The sequence below is a fragment of the Physella acuta genome, unplaced genomic scaffold (genome assembly GCF_028476545.2).
Source record: "Physella acuta isolate Inbredline_101_S28 unplaced genomic scaffold, ASM2847654v3 ptg000540l, whole genome shotgun sequence".
Classification (NCBI taxonomy): domain Eukaryota; kingdom Metazoa; phylum Mollusca; class Gastropoda; family Physidae; genus Physella; species Physella acuta.
In genome coordinates this window covers 429,217-449,847 of record NW_026732059.1, presented here as the reverse complement: position 1 = coordinate 449,847, position 20,631 = coordinate 429,217, and the positions used below count along the sequence as shown (strand labels likewise).

Genomic DNA, 20,631 nt, shown 5'->3' with positions numbered 1-20,631 from the left:
AAAAGTAAAAGTATTTTTAAGATGTAGAACTAAGCGAAGTATAAGATGCGTGTGAGTTTTGTGTGTAAAATGCGAGGTCTGTTGATGTGAGTTTTGTGTGTAAAATGCGAGGTCTGTTGATGTGAGTTTTGTGTGTAAAATGCGAGGTCTGTTGATGTGAGTTTTGTGTGTAAAATGCGAGGTCTGTTAATGTGAGTTTTGTGTGTAAAATGCGAGGTCTGTTGATGTGAGTTTTGTGTGTAAAATGCGAGGTCTGTTGATGTGAGATTTGTGTGTAAAATGCGAGGTCGTTGATGCGAGTTTTGTGTGTAAAATGCGAGGTCTGTTGATGTGAGTTTTGTGTGTAAAATGCGAGGTCTGTTGATGTGAGTTTTGTGTGTAAAATGCGAGGTCTGTTGATGTGAGTTTTGTGTGTAAAATGCGAGGTCTGTTGATGTGAGTTTTGTGTGTAAAATGCGAGGTCTGTTAATGTGAGTTTTGTGTGTAAAATGCGAGGTCTGTTGATGTGAGTTTTGTGTGTAAAATGCGAGGTCTGTTGATGTGAGATTTGTGTGTAAAATGCGAGGTCTGTTGATGTGAGTTTTGTGTGTAAAATGCGAGGTCTGTTGATGTGAGTTTTGTGTGTAAAATGCGAGGTCTGTTGATGTGAGTTTTGTGTGTAAAATGCGAGGTCTGTTGATGTGAGATTTGTGTGTAAAATGCGAGGTCTGTTGATGTGAGTTTTGTGTGTAAAATGCGAGGTCTGTTAATGTGAGTTTTGTGTGTAAAATGCGAGGTCTGTTGATGTGAGTTTTGTGTGTAAAATGCAAGGTCTGCTGTTGGTACTCACACTATGACGTCAAACGGCTCCAACTGAAAGTCCGTTAACGTCTCGATGTCCGTTTGTATGAACTCACAGTTTGGTTGTGTGTAGCCCCACTCTCTCATGTGGTAGTCGGTTTGTTCTTGACACAGCTGGATCTGTTGACAGGCAGACACATAGACAGGTATAGACATAGACAGGCAGACACGTAGACAGGCAGGCACATAGACAGGCATACACATAGACAGGCATACACATAGGCAGGCATATAGACAGGCAGACAAATAGACAGGCAGACACATAGACATGCAGACACATAGACAGGCATATAGACAGGCAGACACATAGACAGGCATATAGACCGAAAGACACATAGACAGGCTTATAGACAGACAGACACATAGACAGGCATATAGACAGGCAGACACATAGACAGGCAGACACATAGACATGCAGACACATAGACAGGCATATAGACAGGCAGACACATAGACAGGCATATAGACCGAAAGACACATAGACAGGCATATAGACAGGCAGACACATAGACAGGCATATAGACCGGCAGATATATAGACAGGCATATAGACAGGCAGACACATAGACAGGCATATAGACAGGCAGACACATAGACAGGCATATAGACAGGCAGACACATAGACAGGCATATAGACAGGCAGACACATAGACAGGCAGACACATAGACAGGCAGACACATAGACAGGCAGACACATAGACAGGCAGACACATAGACAGGCAGACACATAGACAGGCATATAGACTGGCAGACACATAGACAGGCAGACACACAGACAGGCAGACACATAGACAGGCATATAGACCGGCAGACACATAGACAGGCATTATAGACAGACAGACAGACACATAGACAGGCATATAGACAGGCAGACACACAGACAGGCAGACACATAGACCGGCAGACACATAGACAGGCATATAGATAGGCAGACACATAGACAGGCATATAGACCGGCAGACACATAGACAGGCATATAGACCGGCAGACACAAAGACAGGCATATAGACAGGCTGACACATAGACAGGCATACACATAGGCAGGCATATAGACAGGCAGACACATAGACAGGCACATAGACAGACAGACACATAGACAGGCATATAGACAGGCAGACACATAGACAGGCAGACACATAGACAGGCAGACACATAGACAGGCAGACACATAGACAGGCAGACACATAGACAGGCATATAGACCGGCAGACACATAGACAGGCAGACACACAGACAGGCAGACACATAGACAGGCATATAGACCGGCAGACACATAGACAGGCATTATAGATAGACAGACAGACAGACACATAGACAGGCATATAGACAGACAGACACATAGACAGGCAGACACATAGACAGGCAGACACACAGACAGGCAGACACATAGACCGGCAGACAAATAGACAGGCATATAGACAGAGAGACACATAGACAGGCATATAGACCGGCAGACACATAGACAGGCATATAGACAGGCAGACACATAGACAGGCAGACACATAGACAGGCAGACACATAGACAGCCAGACACATAGATAGGCATATAGACCGGCAGACACATAGACAGGCAGACACATAGACAGTCAGACACATAGACAGGCATATAGACCGGCAGACACATAGACAGGCAGACACATAGACAGGCAGACACATAGACAGGCATATAGACCGACAGACACATAGACAGGCATATAGACAGACAGACACATAGACACATAGGCATATAGACAGACAGACACATAGACAGGCAGACACATAGACAGGCAGACACACAGACAGGCAGACACATAGACAGGCATATAGACAGGCAGGCATATAGACCGGCAGACACTTAGACAGGCATATAGACAGGCAGACACATAGGCAGGCATATAGACAGGCAGACACATAGACAGGCATATAGACCGGCAGACACATAGACAGGCATATCGACAGGCAGACACATAGACAGGCATATAGACAGGCAGACACATAGACAGGCATATAGACAGGCAGACACATAGAGAGGCATATAGACAGGCTGACACATAGACAGGCAGACACATAGACAGGCAGACACATAGACAGTCAGACACATAGACAGGCATATAGACCGGCAGACACATAGACAGGCATATAGACAGGCAGACACATAGACAGGCAGACACATAGACAGGGAGACACATAGACAGCCAGACACATAGATAGGCATATAGACCGGCAGACACATAGACAGGCAGACACATAGACAGTCAGACACATAGACAGGCATATAGACCGGCAGACACATAGACAGGCAGACACATAGACAGGCAGACACATAGACAGGCATATAGACCGACAGACACATAGACAGGCATATAGACAGGCAGACACATAGACAGGCATATAGACCGGCAGACACATAGACAGGCATATAGACAGACAGACACATAGACACATAGGCATATAGACAGACAGACACATAGACAGGCAGACACATAGACAGGCAGACACACAGACAGGCAGACACATAGACAGGCATATAGACAGGCAGACACATAGACAGGCATATAGACCGGCAGACACTTAGACAGGCATATAGACAGGCAGACACATAGACAGGCATATAGACCGGCAGACACATAGACAGGCATATCGACAGGCAGACACATAGACAGGCATATAGACAGGCAGACACATAGACAGGCATATAGACAGGCAGACACATAGACAGGCATATAGACAGGCTGACACATAGACAGGCAGACACATAGACAGGCAGACACATAGACAGTCAGACACATAGACAGGCATATAGACCGGCAAACACATAGACAGGCAGATACATAGACAGGCATATAGACATAAATGTTACTCGTTTAACCAAATTGAAGTCATGCTGTCTAATTTCAAATCTGTCCAACCCTTAACTAACTTGTCCAACCCTTAAATAACTTGTCCAACCCTTAACTAACTTGTCCAACCATTAAATAACTTGTCCAACCCTTAACTATCTTGTCCAACCCTTAACTAACTTGTCCAACCCTTAAATAACTTGTCCAACCCTTAACTATCTTGTCCAACCCTTAACTAACTTTTCCAACCCTTAACTAACTTGTCCAACCCTTAACTAACTTGTCCAACCCTTAACTAAATTGTGCAACCCTTAACTGCCTTACAGTCTAACGTAACTGTCTAACGTTTAACCTAGCCTTACAAACTGCTCCGAACTGTCCACACCAACCACGTGACCAGACGGGCCGACAAGTTTGGACAACAGGAAGGTCAGAGAGCCTCCCCCACAGCCAATGTCAAGGACACGGGCGCCGTGGATGACGTCAGGGATGAACATGGCTGTCCCGTCGTAACTAAGGTAAACAGGTCAAAGGTTATTGAGATGACCTCTGACGTGATTAGCACAACATGAGGCGTATCAAACTTTTTCAAACGTTTACTTTTTTTCATAAGACTTTCAAACATCACAAGATCATGTACATTTAGTTACTTCTAGAAACATTTCTAAACAATTTCAAGAAACCATCATTCCAATAGGTTAATTGTTCTAGTCAGAGTTTCTTCCAGGCATCTCTTCGCCCCCCCCCCCCCCCCGAAAATTTCAAGTGCCCCCCCCCCCCCCCGGAGAAAAAAGTATGGAAGAAACACTGGTTCTAGTAACAAGCGAAGTCCAAACTTCTCACTCTGATAATTTGAAAATGATAAAAACTCACATTCTTTGTAAATTTTAATTCCTTTTTCTTTATGTGAAAATTCAATCTTAATGTGATTGGTTATCAATCAGTGTTTCTTCCAGGCATTTCTTTGGGGGAGGGTGGGGCGCCTTAGTGGCGGCGGAGCCCTCCCTAAGAAAGACCCCCATCCCGGAAATATCAAGTGCCCCCCCCCCCTCAGGAGAAAAAAGTCCGAAAGAAACACGGTTGTCACTGTTTTAACACTAAAGCACAGTAAACCATAATAATTTTTTTTCTTATATAGGCATATATATATATATATATATATATATATATATATATATATATATATATATATATATATATATATATATATATATTATTTATATATATATATATATATATATATATATATATATAATTTATATATATATATATATATATATATATATATATATATATATATATATATATATATATATATATATATATATATATATATATATATATATATATATATCTTAGGACTCCTGATTTATTCCGAAAGGAGGCCCCTCTCAGCTGAATCTACCCCCTGATCCCCCCCCTCACCTCCTGATGGTCCTCTCATCTGAATCCACCCCCTGATTCCCCCACCCCCTCACCTCCTAAAGGTCCGCTCACTGATCTGAGGCAACAACTTCCTAGCATGAGACGGCAGCGCCTCCACGTTGAGCCGAGCGTCGTACATCGTCTCCTTCATCGACCGGTACATCTGACGTATGATCAGCCTTGACCTTTCCTCCCCCATCTTCAGTTGCTGAAGCTGGCTCCACCCAAGTCGGCGTCTCACAACACAGCGAACGTTAACTATCCGTGCGTAGTATTTGTAGTGGTGATCTTTAGTTATAAATGTAATAATAATTGAACAGTTTAAATATAGATATGTTACAGTAAACACATAGTTCAACTCTGTCTTACACCTTCATAAGATATGTATATTAAAACATTAGATAAAAATATTACCAAAAAAATGCACAGTTGAACGCTAGCTATAAATATGTAATATATATATATATATATATATATATATATATATATATATATATATATATATATATATATATATATATATATATATATATAAATGCAATAGGTGACATTCCCTTCCCATCTATCTTCTTTCTTCTATATTTATAATTCTCTTCTGGGAGACGCTAGAAAACAAGCTGTAAACGCGTTCCCTACCATCCCCACCCCTACATGGTCTGGTGAGCTGTGGTTCACTCTAAATGTTTACAAACAGATCCGGGTTTAGTGACGACTATTAGGGGCAGATAATTTAGTTTGAAACGATTTTAAACGTAGGGGGGGGGGGAGTAACTAAGTGGAGTTTACTTTAACGGAGGGGGGGGGGAGGTGGGGGGAGGGGTTATCGTCCTTAAAGAGCTACTTATAGTGTTTTAAAGAAATATTTTCAGTGGCAGCGTTGGTAGTGTCGAATTCACAAATTATGAATAACTGAAAAGTAGAAAAAACAACAACTAAATAGCGGCGTATGATATGCCGCGGGTCGGCTCGTTTTATATAATGGCGCTAATTTGTGCGCACAATCCACCTATTAATTCATCTCGAAAAAGCATCGTTTTCATCGTAAGTCATTAGATTTTGGTTTCACTCCCTTTACTGTCGTTGATTGACTTATCTTTTATTAAAAAAAATGTTTCTATATAATTTGCTATTTTTTTTAGCCGTGGTGTAGCCCCATACATGGTGTCACCCGGTGCAGCTGCACCCCTCCCCGCCTTGCGACGCTTTCGCGCATATTATACTTGCTGCATACACAGCTGTATGTATTTAAACAGTCAAAATGAAAACTTTCTTTTAAAGAAAACTATCACAAGCATTTATATTGTACCGTGAGAACTGTTGGCTGAACACATCTATTTATTTTTCAACAGAAATAATTCCCGAACTGACCTACTTACTGACACTTTGTTTACTGTTTAGTTCTTGAACAAATATCTTCATGTAAATAAAAGCAACGTAACTCTTGCAGCAGAGGGAAAGTGGGCAAATAAGGTACATAAAGCCAGATAGATATAAATAAAAACACTAAGAGCGATAAATATTGAGTCTACATAACCCTTACCTTCAGCAATTCTGCTATTCTAAATGAAGCAAACGTTGAATGAAAGCTTACAAACAACATGGGCTGGTCTGGCATCCAGTTTAAACCCGCTCAACAGGAAAGTTGACATACTTGTTGGAATCATACCTATCCAAATATAAACATTTCCCCCTACGGTTGAGCGATCTTAAAACATAAGCACGTAGACCCACCTCATTGGATGAACAATCACAAGACCAAACCAGTCAAGCGATGCACGCGACCTGTAAACGTACTTGAACATCTAGATCAGGACAAAAAACATTCTCGTCTAAATCTGGGTTTGAAACTAGTGTAGAAACTTCAATGCGTTATGTGACAATACAGCGCCTAATCTATACAGCCGCGAATAACTTATGATGTTAGCCTAATTTAATTAATTTGTAGAGTTAATATCTAATTTAGTGTGAATAAAGAGTTCAAAGTAAATTTAATAGTTCCATTACATTACTAAGCAGAGTTATTGAAAATAACAGATGTGTCGTTTTAGTTTTGTTGTGAGTTTTAATGGAATCGATGAACGCCCCCTCACACACACCTCCTTCACACACACACACTTTTCGTTGGAACAGCCGTCTAAATATCGGTCACGTCCGTGAAAGGTTACAGGTGTCAGGCAGGTTACAGGTGAATGGCAGGTTACAGGTGAATGGCAGGTTACAGGTGAATGGCAGGTTACAGGTGAATGTCAGGCAGGTTACAGGTGAATGGTAGGTTACTGGTGAATGGCAGGTTACAGGTGAATGTCAGGCAGGAAGTTTACAGGTGAATGTAAGGCAGGTTACAGGTGAATGTCAGGCAGGTTACAGTAAAATGTCAGGCAGGCAAGTTACAGGGGAATGTCAGGCAGGTTACAGGTGTATGTCAGGCAGGTTACAGGTGAATGTCAGAAAGGCAGGTTACAGTAAAATGTCAGGCAGGCAAGTTACAGGGGAATGTCAGGCAGGTTACAGGTGAATGTCAAGCAGGTAACAGGTGAATGTCAAGCAGGTAACAGGTGAGTGTCAGGCAGGTAACAGGTGATTGTGTGGAGGATTACAGGTGACTTCGTATATATAAAAGTTTGTTTTTGTTTAGGCGTTCTAAATATAGAAACAGTTTGAATGATGTCTTGAATTCCTGAGGGCTTTGTGTGTGTTGTGTCAGTTGCTCTAGCTTTATGGCGTCATTTGTTAGCTCTGACTGGTCACACACTGGTAGAGATGTGTTGTATCGGGTGGTGTGTTCGTGAATGTTTGGCTGACGTGTAGTGTGTTCGTGAATGTTTGGCTGACGTGTAGTGTTTTCGTGAATGTTTGGCTGACGTGTAGTGTTTTCGTGAATGTTTGGCTGACGTGTAGTGTTTTCGTGAATGTTTGGCTGACGTGTAGTGTTTTCGTGAATGTTTGGCTGACGTGATGTGTTTTCGTGAATGTTTGGCTTACGTGATGTGTTATTTCTACATGGTGAAATTAGTCAAGCTCGACTGGTTGATAAAAAAGATAATGTTGGGGTACTGGTGGAGTCGTTGTTGGGTGGATTTAAGGTGGATGGTGGAGTGGATTACAGGATTGATGTAGGGATGGATGTTCTGATAGGTGTTGTGTTGTTGTGATGTTGGTTGTGGTGGGTGTTGTGGTAGATATTTGGGTTTATGTTGGGGTATATGTTGGGGCATATATATATAAATATATATATGTATATATATATATATATATATATATATATATATATATATATATATATATATATATATATATATATATATATATATATATATATGTATATGTATATATATATATATATATATATCTTAGGACCACGGATTTATTCTACCATGGGGCCCCTCTCATCTGAATCCCCCCTTGCCCCTCCCCCTCACCTCCTGAAGGTCCTCTCATCTGAATCTCCTGTTGTGATAGGTGTTGTGTTGTTAGTTGTGGTGGGTGTTGTGTTGTTAGTTGTGGTGGGTGTTGTGTTGTTAGTTGTGGTGGGTGTTGTGTTGTTAGTTGTGGTGGGTGTTGTGTTGTTAGTTGTGGTGGGTGTTGTGTTGTTAGTTGTGGTGGGTGTTGTGTTGTTAGTTGTGATAGGTGTTGTGTTGTTAGTTGTGGTGGGTGTTGAGGTAGATGTTTGGGTTGATGTTGCGATATATGGTTGGGGTGGATGTTGTGGTGAATGTTGTGGTAGATGTTGGAGTGGATGTTGTTGTAGATGTTTGGGGTGGATGTTGAGATAGGATATTATTGTGGTATTTGGGGTATATGTTATGACACCTCATCCATCGTATGCAAGGCAAAGTAATTATACCCGATACCAATTAGCCCCGAGTGTGGCGGTAATCAGTGAGGTACACTACTGAAGTATGCTGTAGCTTTTCCCCTTGAAATTGAATCAGTCCGTTTGTTATTTGATAACCATAATTTTTTACATAATTCTATTACCGAATCTTTGGTTTAACTTACCAGGAAGTAAAACTGTGTCGAGTGATCTCCCCTGAACGTATATTACACCTTTAACACTGAATAAAATAGCTTAGAAAAAATTCTGTGGCGTCGCGAGTTCGGGTGTCACCAGGTGCGGGAACTCATGGTGTCACATTCCCCCCCCCCTAACGACCCACTCAACCACTCAAAATTCCTACGTTATATATATATATATATATATATATATATATATATATATATATATATATATATATATATATATATATATATATATATATATATATATATATATATATATATATATATATATATATATATATATATATATATATATATATATATATATATATATATATATATATATATATATATATACATATATATATATATATATATATATATATATATATATATATATATATATATATATATATATATTTATATATATATATATATATATATATATATATACAAAGTTCTACATAGGCCTATACATATAGTTGCAATTGGTGGACATCCCCTTCCCAGTTTGCATGATGACGTTAATTTGTGCGCACGATCCACCTATTAATTCATCGTTATTTTCCTTAGTTTTTTTGGTTTTGGTGTCATACCTCTCCTGTCTTTGCCTGACTTATCTGTTATTAAAAATACTCAACAAGCATTTTTTCCTCTAAATTTGCAGTTGGTTAAACCCCCCTCCCAATTGTACGACTAACTGAATATAGATAATCAAGGTGGGTATTTATATTCAGTTATTCGTACAGGTGGATTATCTTATTAATCATTTATTGAACTGCAAGATAATTTTTCTTCTATATATATATTGTAATTTTTTGTCAAGGATCACCCTCCTAAATGGTGTCACCCTGTGCGGTCCACATACTCCCACAGCCGTACTATGGACAGCCCCATGGCAATAATTCCATGCTTGCTTCTGCCCAAGTGCCGACTTTTTTGAATATCGTTGAATGGGGGAATGTTATTTTATTAAAAATGCATTTCCCTATCTGTCAGTAATCATTAATTTGACCTGAGTGACGTAGTTTTTAACACGTTTTTATTAACTCAGCTTCGCGTTTGTGTGTTTGTTGTTAAAATTGACATCGAAAATTAGCCATCTTCTGATTGCTCTATAGATCTGAAATTTGGCATGCAGGTTACTTTTGCCTAACAATTTCAGATGCAATCATAAAAACTAGCAATTAGAGACCGTAATTAGCTTAATTTAATTACGCCCAAAGGACCATAAAATTGAGGACATGATTTCTAAAGATACCGACAAGACTGGAGGCTTATTGACACAGTTACTTCGTCCCCAATCGATGTGAGCGCGCTGGCCGTGATCGTATAGTGGTTAGTACTTCTCGTTGTGGCCGCGACAACCCAGGTTCGAATCCTGGTCGCTCAAGATTTTTTTAGTCCGTGTATTTATAAACACTTAGTCAATTCATACTTAATCAAGTCATTAGATAAAGTAGAAAATAAACTATATAAAAAACTTTTTTAAAAACCACGTTTTTCATGTGTAGCAACGGACTAAAAAGGAGAAAATAAAATACTTAAAAAAAACTTTTTAAAAAACCACGTTTTTCTTGTGGACTAAAAAGTAGAAAATAACTATTTACATACATTTGATGACAAAAAACGTGGGTCGGGCAGATGGGTCGGGAAATTTGATGGTGAACGTACCCACGTTTTTTGTCATCAAATGTATGTAAATAGTTATTTTCTACTTTTTAGTCCACAAGAAAAACGTGGTTTTTTTAAAAAGTTTTTTTTAAGTATTTTTTTAGTTATTAGCTTCCTACGGTATCGGAGGGGGGGGGTATCGTCCTTAACGACCTACTGATATTGTTTTCAAGCAAATATATTCAGTGGCAGCATTGGTATTGTCGAATTCACAAATTATGAATTATTAAAATGAAGAAAAGAAAACTAAATAGCGACGTATTATACGCCGCGGGTCGGCTCGTTTGATATAATACTCGTATAAGACATTTCGTCAACATAATTGAAACAGTACTCAAGTTATCGTGTTCACATACATAGACATACAGACAAAATTGCAAAACAAGATTTTTCCAAAATTTTTACATGATTACTTCATAGCCACATTACATTATGGACGGCCGCAGTACTTTTTAGATGGCCGCTGTACTTTCTAAACGGCCGCTGTACTTTCTAGACGGCCGCCATACTTTCTAGACGGCCGCTGTACATTATGGACGGCCGCCATACTTTCTAAACGGCCGCTGTACTTTCTAGACGGCCGCCATACTTTCTAGACGGCCGCTGTACATTATGGACGGCCGCCATACTTTCTAAACGGCCGCTGTACTTTCTAGACGGCCGCCATACTTTCTAGACGGCCGCTGTACATTATGCACGGCCGCCGTACTTTCTAGACGGCCGCTGTACATTATGGACGGCCGCCATACTTTCTAGACGGCCGCAGTACATTATGCACGGCCGCCGTACTTTCTAGACGGCCGTTGTACTTTGTGGATGGCCGCCGTAATTTGTGGATGGCCGCCGTAATTTGTGGATGGCCGCCGTAATTTGTGGATGGCCGCCGTAATTTGTGGATGGCCGCCGTAATTTGTGGATGGCCGCCGTAATTTGTGGATGGCCGCCGTAATTTGTGGATGGCCGCCGTAATTTGTGGATGGCCGCCGTAATTTGTGGATGGCCGCCGTAATTTGTGGATGGCCGCTGTACCTCAGCAGTGAGTGATCTGTGTGATGGATAAAATTAATATATTTAATAGGATCAGGGGGGTCGCAAGGGGGGGGGTGCGGACCGCACCGGGTGACACCATTTAGGGGGTGACACCAAGGCAAAAAATAGCAAAATATATAGAGAAAAACGTGAGGGGGGGGGGGTGCAAATCGAAAGTTTGAGGGGGCGTGCAAATCGAAAGTTTGAGGGGGGGTGCAAATCGAATATTTGTCCCCGGGAAGGGTCGCTACGACTCTGGGGGGTGACACCATTAAGTGCCGCACCGGGTGACACCCGACCTCGCTACGCCACTGAATAGGATATATATATTTAAAAAAAATAAGAATGTAATTAACACTTTTTTATGTCACATTTAATCGTCCTTTGAAAATTAGTACATTTAATAGGATATATTTTTTATAAAAAAATAAGAATGTAATCAAAACTTTTTTATTTCACATTCCATAGCCACCTAGTCTTGACCTAAGTATCAATGTTGAACTCTATCCTTCCAGTAAAAGTGGACAACATTTCGCTCTGAACCATGTCGAACGAAGGAATAAATATATTAAAGCTAGGACGTTAAAGATTGATACTCGAGTTACCTGGAGATAAATCGAAAACACCCAAAGTAAAGAAATTAAAAAAAAAACTTGCACTAATGAGGAAACTGGCAGGAACAGACTGGGGAGCAAATCATCACATCCTGAATAAAAACCTACACCAGCTATGTGAGATCTACGTTAGAATATAGTGCTTCGGCTTGGGGGTCAGCAGCTAAAACAAACATTAGCAAAATTGACAAAGTTCAGAACATTGGTTTGAGAATAATGACAGGAGCTATGAAAGCAACACCGATAAAAGCAATGGAGGAAATAGCCGCTCTTAGCTTAATAGAAGAAAGAAGAGAATCAAAAATCCTCACACAATACACTAAGCTAAAGGCCCTGGAAAGCCATAATCTAAAACACATAGTTCAGAAGCCTAGTCCATCAAACAGACTTTAAAGAACAAGTTTTATCAAAGTCTAAAAAAAATATGACATAGAAAACATTCCTGAAACAATCAAAACTCAAAACCTCTCCCCGCCGTAGATCTTTCACCGTACATTAAGTTACTCAATAAATACCATAGAAAAAATATGACTACGATCATGAAGAATTAAAGAAAAGAACATAAGCATATTAAAGAACAGTTCTCCAGGATAATGTTATTCACAGAGTCCAGTGCTGGGTCTGGCCGGGACGGCTAGTACAACACTAAAAGTGAGAACGAAGAAGAAAAAGTATGAATAGATCAACCACATCCACACCATACTACAGGCCAACCACATCCACACCATACTACAGGCCAACCACATCCATACCATACTACAGGCCAACCACATCCACACCATACTACAGGCCAACCACATCCACACCATACTACAGGCCAACCACATCCACACCATACTACAGGCCAACCACATCCACACCATACTACAGGCCAACCACATCCACACCATACTACAGGCCAACCATATCCACACCATACTACAGGCCAACCATATCCACACCATACTACAGGCCAACCACATCCACACCATACTACAGGCCAACCATATCCACACCATACTACAGGCCAACCACATCCACACCATACTACAGGCCAACCACATCCACACCATACTACAGGCCAACCACATCCACACCATACTACAGGCCAACCACATCCACAACATACTACAGGCCAACCACATCCACACCATACTATAGGCCAACCACATCCACACCATACTACAGGCCAACCACATCCACACCATACTACAGGCCAACCACATCAACACCATACTACAGGCCAACCACATCCACACCATACTACAGGCCAACCACATCCACACCATACTACAGGCCAACCACATCCACAACATACTACAGGCCAACCACATCCACACCATACTATAGGCCAACCACATCCACACCATACTACAGGCCAACCACATCCACACCATACTACAGGCCAACCACATCCACACCACACTGCCCATTATTCACAGACACCTGTTACACGTGAACTCTTTGCCCCTCAACATTGTCATTGTCTAAAATATTTTAAAACAATCTGGCAAACTTTAATCGTCCTTTGAAATTTACAAATGTCAAACTGCGTTAGATATTAAACGATGAGCATCAAAGAAACCACTAAACCATAGAAAAATAGGGAACAGTGCATTATACTCCACTCTCCCCGTAAATTACCCTGGACATTCCCCCCCTCCCCGACATTACCACCCGGTGTAATTATCCCTTGTCAATTACCCCCAGCATAGTAGGAAATAATCCCCCCCCCCACGGAGATTGATTAAGGTACAGCTAAGGTTAGGCTTAATGTTAGGGTTACGGTTACGTGGGTAGGCTGGGGGTGAGGGTGGGGTGGTTGGAAGGTGTGAGGTGTGAGGTGTGCGGTGTGTGTAAGAGTAAGAGTAAGTGGGAGGCTGGGGTAGAGTGGTAGGAAGATGTGAGGTGTGAGGTGTGTGTACAAGTAAGTGGAAGGCTTGGATGGGGTGGGAACAAGTGAGCGTGTGGGGACTGTAGTGAGTAAGATAGAGACAAGTGTGATAAAATAGCATATGTTATCACTGCCTTATATGGTATATGAATATAGTCTGGGTCAACCTAGCTATTGTACATATCAGCGAGTGGTTTCACAATAATAGTAACGCGTGCAAAACAGATATGACGTGTGCAACACATGAACGTGTCGCTTATAATACTAATCTTCTCGTTGAGCTCACAGTTTGAAGTCCAACGTACCACAGTTCATGAAAGTATTTCTTTCTTTCGACACTTTACCTCGTGCATATCTTAAAGGTACTACCATATCATGTAAGTATTTCTGTCGACACTTTCTCTCGTGCATATCTTAAACGTACTACCATATCATGTAAGTATTTCTTTCTTTCGACACTGTATCTCGTGCATATCTTAAACGTACTACTATATCATGTAAGTATTTCTTTCTTTCGACACTTTATCTCGTGCATAACTAAAGCTTGCGTTGACAGAGGCAATCATCTTTATACAAGATTTGTTACCTATGGTTGTGATACACGTCTCCTGTTTATAGTTCGGACTCCAGTCCGAAGGACGTGTCTGAGTTCACTAACCACTAACAAGTACCGGACTCACGAAATTAAAGACAGCTGGGTGTAGCGCTGAAGACAACAGCCCTTTATAAACCTTGATATCACCCATCTTGTCTACCCAAAAGTCTCGAGTTCAGAACCCGCCGTGACGGTGGACGAGCCTAATTCAATTTACCAAGTATAATACCTCAATCTTATCCTTAGGATATCGCACTGTTTAAAACCTACGTAGGCGTTATAGCGCTCACGGGATAACCAGAGGAGCCAAGGTGCACCCTGCTTCAGTTTAGTGAACGAACATACGCCCCGTTTTATCCATAGTCTATCACACTGTTGAAAACGAACGAAGGTGCCATAACTTCCCAAAGTTTCGTGGCTATCAGATGAAAGGTGTCGTAATACATAAAGACAAAAGAAAAAATAAACAATCACACAAAACACACACATACATTTCATTATATATATATATATATATATATATATATATATATATATATATATATATATATATATATAAATATATATACATGTACAACCATTTTAACTTACCGATGCAACTAGATAAGCCTACGTGCAAAACATTTGAACTATAGTTTTGTATAGAAGTATTCAGGCAGAAAACTACCAGGCTCAGAGGCTTAGCGACCCTTCCCGGCGCCCGGGGACAAACTTTTCGATTTGCACCCCCCCTCAAGATTTTGATTTGCACCCGCCCCCCCCCCCCCCCCCCCCCCCTCAAACTTTCGATTTGCACCCCCTCGACCTTTCAATTTATTTTTCCAACCCATTTTGGCGCCCCCTAAGGTCGGCGCCCGGGAACATATGTCCCCCCCCCCCCCCCGCCCCCCCGCCCCCCCCCCCCCCCCCTCGCTACGCTACTGACCAGGCTTTGACAGCCCACAATATCTGACATACAAGAGAGTACCAAGTGTTCTAAAATGCATTAAAATGTTTCCATTCTCTTCAATACTCAACCACGTGAAGTAAGTAACCTACACGAACTTATGCTATATTTATAGAGTATGCAAACTGTCTAGCTTTGTTTAGGTTTATCAAAAAACAATAGACTAAAATCATACCATTTATATAATAATGCTGCGTAATAATTTAACCGATCCTTAACTTAGCACTATTTACAATCTTACACCAATATTTTAAGATGAATTAATATGTTAGAGATTTCCTTCTGTTTCCCTTGTATGATTTTTTAAATTATGTTGATTGGATAAAGTAGTCTGAACAGATAGAATGGGGTGTGTGTGTGTGTGTGTGTGTTGATGGGGGGGGGGGGGGTTAAGCCCAACGCCTGCTGATTCGAGGGTTTAAATCTTGGATCCAAGTTGGACTTATCCAAGAGTTATTTTTAGAAATTTAACGGAACAGGCCTAGTTACCCCGTACAATCCACGCACACATTTTACACTTTAATTATTACATAACAATATTTCTTTTCTAGTGTCTGAGTTGAATTATGTCAACGCATGAATCATCAGAGCTGTGTAAATAATGCCATAAATACCATCACAGATTGCTTGCGTTATCCCATTCATCTTTTGTAAAGAACACACAGCAGAGGGGCTTTGGTCTAGATTGTTTTTTTGCCACGCGTTTTGATAAGAGACACCAATAGTACCACGATCTTGGGGACTACTAATCCGGCACTCCCCATTATTAGCAGTAGAGTGATGCATTTATAATTAGATCATTTTATGGTGATTACATTTTAATTTTATAGCTTACTAGCCGTCCCGGCCAGGCCCTGCTCTGGCTTCTGTGAAAAACCCTTCTGTTAAAGACCATCACCTGTGTGTTTAGTAATCATCATAAACCCGGCATTGCCCACCCAAACCACAACCAACCAAAACCAAAACAACAAAACGCAAACATAACGCTAACACAATTACAAATACAAACGAAAACAAAAACTTACAACAAACCAACCACAACCACAAACACCAATACGAACACAAAGAAAAAAGCAAACGAAAACAAACCAAATCCAAACACAAAACCAACCACAAACACAAACCCAAAGAAAAAAACAAACGAAAAAGCAAACGAAAACAAACCAAATACAAACGCAAAACCAACCACAAACCCAAAGAAAAAAAACACAAAAGAAAAAACAAACGAAAACAAACCAAATCCAAACGCAAAACCAACCTCAAACACAAATACAAACACAAACCCAATGAAAATAAAACACAAACGAAAACGAAAAAAGAAAGAACAAAAACGAACCAAATCAAAACGCAACCACTAACGCAAACCCAACCTAAACACAAAGAAAACACTAACGCGAATATAAACGCAAAGTGCTCACGGGGCTGAATCGCCTACTTCAACTTAATAAACGACTATAGTACCCCAACTTATTCATAGTCTTTTGCACTCACTTTAATGAACGTAGGCGCGAAACCGAACACGGGAGGCCCGGGACCCCAAAAAGCACCCTGTCTGGGCGCCAGAGGACGCACCATGACGTCACCGCCTGATTGAACTTAGTAAACGCCTATAGTGCATAACTTATTTATAGTCTTTTGAACTCACGCGAACGTAGATACCATAGCGTACACCGGAAGGCCCGGGGCGCCAAATAGCACCCTGTCGGGGTGCCGGAGGACGCCCGGATTTGATTCACTTAAAGACTATAGTAACCTTTCTTATCCATAGTCTATCGCACTGTTTAAAACAAAATTATGCAGCATAGCGCTCACATGATAGCCCAGGGTGCCAAATCAAACCGTGCAGGGGCGCCGGCGGACGCGCCTGTTTCAATTTAGTGAACAAAAATGATAATACTCCAAGCTTATCCGTAAATGGAAAGAAATAAACATATAGGATTTGTAGGACCTGGCTTATTAAATGTTATTGATTTAAAAAAAAATTATTGAACAGTATGTTCAGTGTATATAATAAATAAAAGGCAGTGTTAAAAATACCTAACGACATTGCACTTAATCAATCCCCGCTAATTATGTAATTATTTTTTTTTCTTAACACCAAAAACAAAGTAATAATAAAATGTAAATTCTTTCTTCTTAAGAATTTTTTTTTTATTAAAGGGAAGTAACTGTGCAGTCAATACATTTCCGACACAATTTTAGAAATTTTATAAACGTCGATACACTTTTTAAAAATTTTATGTCGCGTTCATAATTGAAAATTATTCTTCTAAGTAAATAGAGTGAAAATTGTTTTTAAAGACTTTCAATGGTAATTTTTTGACTCGTAAATTTAGACTATGAGCACGATAAAAAATCTAACACTTAAATCCGTAGAAGTGTCAACGACAAACTTTTTTGATTTTTGCCACACGTTACAGAACTGAGCTTTATATATTAGATTTTTATACTTAAATTATGACACTTTTTTTTAGTTAACAATGTCAAACAGCTTGTTGGTCTGTCTGACGGCGATCTGCTTCTGCCTCTCTCTGCCCCCGCATGCCGTGTCTGGGGTAGGAGAACCAGTACAGCCTAATGCCCACTCGCTGGAGCAGCGGTCTATTGCAGGGACTGGCGACGGCGATGTTCCAACATCGAAAAGAGATGCCGCCGATGACCGAAATACGTTGGATACATTTATTGGAAAAACTCGCAGTAACCCAATGGCTGGTTTGACTTTCGATGACTTGGCGAGAATTCAGAAAAACAGAGATGCCATCCGATATTACATGGAACAAGGTGGAGAATTTACTACCACAAAAAGAAAAACCTAATAAAAATAAAAATAAATTAAGCAATATGCTTGAGAGAATACACATGTATAGAAATACAATCTTTGCATACATGTATTAAAAATAAAGTTGTCTTCAGGTGTTAGTTATTTTTTCTTTATTGTTCTGTGCTTTCTTTTAGAAGGCCAATGATTGATGTCCTTAAGATGAACTCCTATAAATGTCTTTTACTTGATACTTGGTATACGTGTCTAAAAATACTATAAGATAACCTGAATAGAAATATGTATTTAACTATATTATGTTTTAATTTTCTAATGTGCAACAAAAATAATACTTAAGCTAATTAAAAGCACACAATATATTTTTGCGAAGTAAAAAAAAAACAAATTTTTAATAAACACACCTGAATATATACACGTCTATGTATATCATGTCAACAAATTTGAAACTTTGAACACACTTCATGTTAATATTATTATCAACTAGCTGTACAATATCTCACAGCGAGATAGCAGAAAGTTAGGATACACTCATATTACATACCAAGTTGAATGCTAGCTTTAGAAACATTTCAGCAGATAATTAAATATGTAGCTTGTAAATAGAAATTTAACACTGCAGAATAACATTTGAAAGCTGTTCTCTCGTAAAAGAGAAATGAGATTATATGTGTATTTGCCTGTTAAATATTTAAATACAAGTAACTTGAAACTACACCTTTGTTCCTTACATGTTGAGGTGCTATTTGCTAATGCCGTATGCCTGTAAACAATGGTTTTCCTGACTGGGCGAGTTGTCACATAAAATATCATCAAGATTATATTAAATCTAACATTATGTATATTATTTCATTAGCCAAAGTCCCCTGAGTTTACGTGAGAATAATAAATTACATTCTTTGTCTACACGAGGAATAATTTAATTAATGCTCAGCCAATCATTGTGAAGAACGTCATTTGAACTCTGAGTTAAAATAACGCCCAGACTCGCATTTGTTTATTCAACATACCCAACAGCTAAATCAGATTTAGTCAGACTAATAATCCACTGTTCTCTTTACACCAACGTGCTAAGGTTCAAAACTTAAGCTCGGATTTACATGTGGCTCCTTATCTTTAAGAGATTTTATTTGATGTGATTTACTTAGAGTTTAAAATAAAAAAAAAATCTTAGACACAGTTGTTAGAATGCTAATGCCGCTGGTTGTATTTCTAACGGGACTGATGTTTTCTATTACATCTGGTCTTCACGATAAATCGTGTGCCCGTAAGTAACGCAAACTTTTTTTTTTTCATAAAACAGATCAGAAGCATTTCACGGATTAATTGCTTTAAAAAACTTTTAAATTACAAGATTGTGTGTAAACGCACTAAGAACGAGAAAATAAAAGTTTTTCTTTATTTTTTTTTTCTTTAAATAAATAAAAAGAAAAGCGTGGGTCGCTATAATATATATTGGATACCTTTACATTTTCTTCTACTTCGATCTTAATTTTAGAGTTGGAAGAGATGCCCTCCAACACTATTAAGTATACGTGTCAATTGGATGTGTTTTAGTCTGGAGTTGTCTTTCATAGAGGAATAGTTGGCCCCAGACTCATCTGCCCGAGGGTTCGAACTCGAGACTTTTCTGTTTAAGCAACCATGAGCTTTACCGACGCGACCACGCCGTACTCAATACCTTTACAAACATGTAGGAACAAGACTCAAAATAACGGTCTGATTTTTATTGGTTGATTGAACATTCCATACAGCTATATCAGATTTATGAATGCGTCAACGTACAACAGTCATAAACCACATTTCTCAGTACACCAAAGTTCTAGCACAGAATATTGAAAACACAAGCTTTACTAATATTTGGAAGAAAATACCTAAATATTAGTCAAGATTCCCTATATATAATACAGTGACCTATGCTTCTGTTCACAGTTATTTTATAGTAGTGCATTGATAAATATTTAAAAAAAATAATTTATTTTCTCATTTTTAGTGCATTATTACATACAAGCTTGCTATTAAATAACTTGTAAAAATAGAAAG

General features: G+C 39.6%; 2 protein-coding genes across 2 annotated transcripts; one reads left to right on the top strand and one right to left on the bottom strand.

Moving 5' to 3' along the window:
* Nucleotides 1-825: 825 nt before the first annotated feature.
* Nucleotides 826-5,370, bottom strand: LOC131945930 (arsenite methyltransferase-like). Its single transcript, XM_059306562.1, has 3 exons — nucleotides 5,136-5,370; nucleotides 4,020-4,170; nucleotides 826-960 (listed from the first exon to the last, which is right to left on the bottom strand). The coding sequence occupies exons 1-3, from the start codon at nucleotides 5,279-5,281 to the stop codon at nucleotides 826-828; spliced, it is 432 nt and encodes a 143-aa protein (XP_059162545.1). The 5' UTR covers nucleotides 5,282-5,370.
* A 7,701-nt stretch (nucleotides 5,371-13,071) lies between these two features.
* Nucleotides 13,072-13,836, top strand: LOC131945929 (DNA-directed RNA polymerase II subunit RPB1-like). Its single transcript, XM_059306561.1, has one exon. It carries the CDS (start codon nucleotides 13,072-13,074, stop codon nucleotides 13,834-13,836), a length of 765 nt encoding a protein of 254 aa, XP_059162544.1.
* Nucleotides 13,837-20,631: the final 6,795 nt, after the last annotated feature.

Excerpts from the sequence above, each read along its gene's own strand:
- LOC131945930 (XM_059306562.1), bottom strand. The coding sequence starts at position 5,281 with ATGGGGGAGGAAAGGTCAAGGCTGATCATACGTCAGATGTACCGGTCG. Across the intron at positions 4,171-5,135 it reads AGTGAGCGGACCTTTAGGAG|TTACGACGGGACAGCCATGT; the intron begins GTGAGGGGGTGG and ends TGTTTACCTTAG. Across the intron at positions 961-4,019 it reads TGGACAGTTCGGAGCAGTTT|ATCCAGCTGTGTCAAGAACA; the intron begins GTAAGGCTAGGT and ends GCCTGTCAACAG.
- LOC131945929 (XM_059306561.1), top strand. The coding sequence starts at position 13,072 with ATGAATAGATCAACCACATCCACACCATACTACAGGCCAACCACATCC.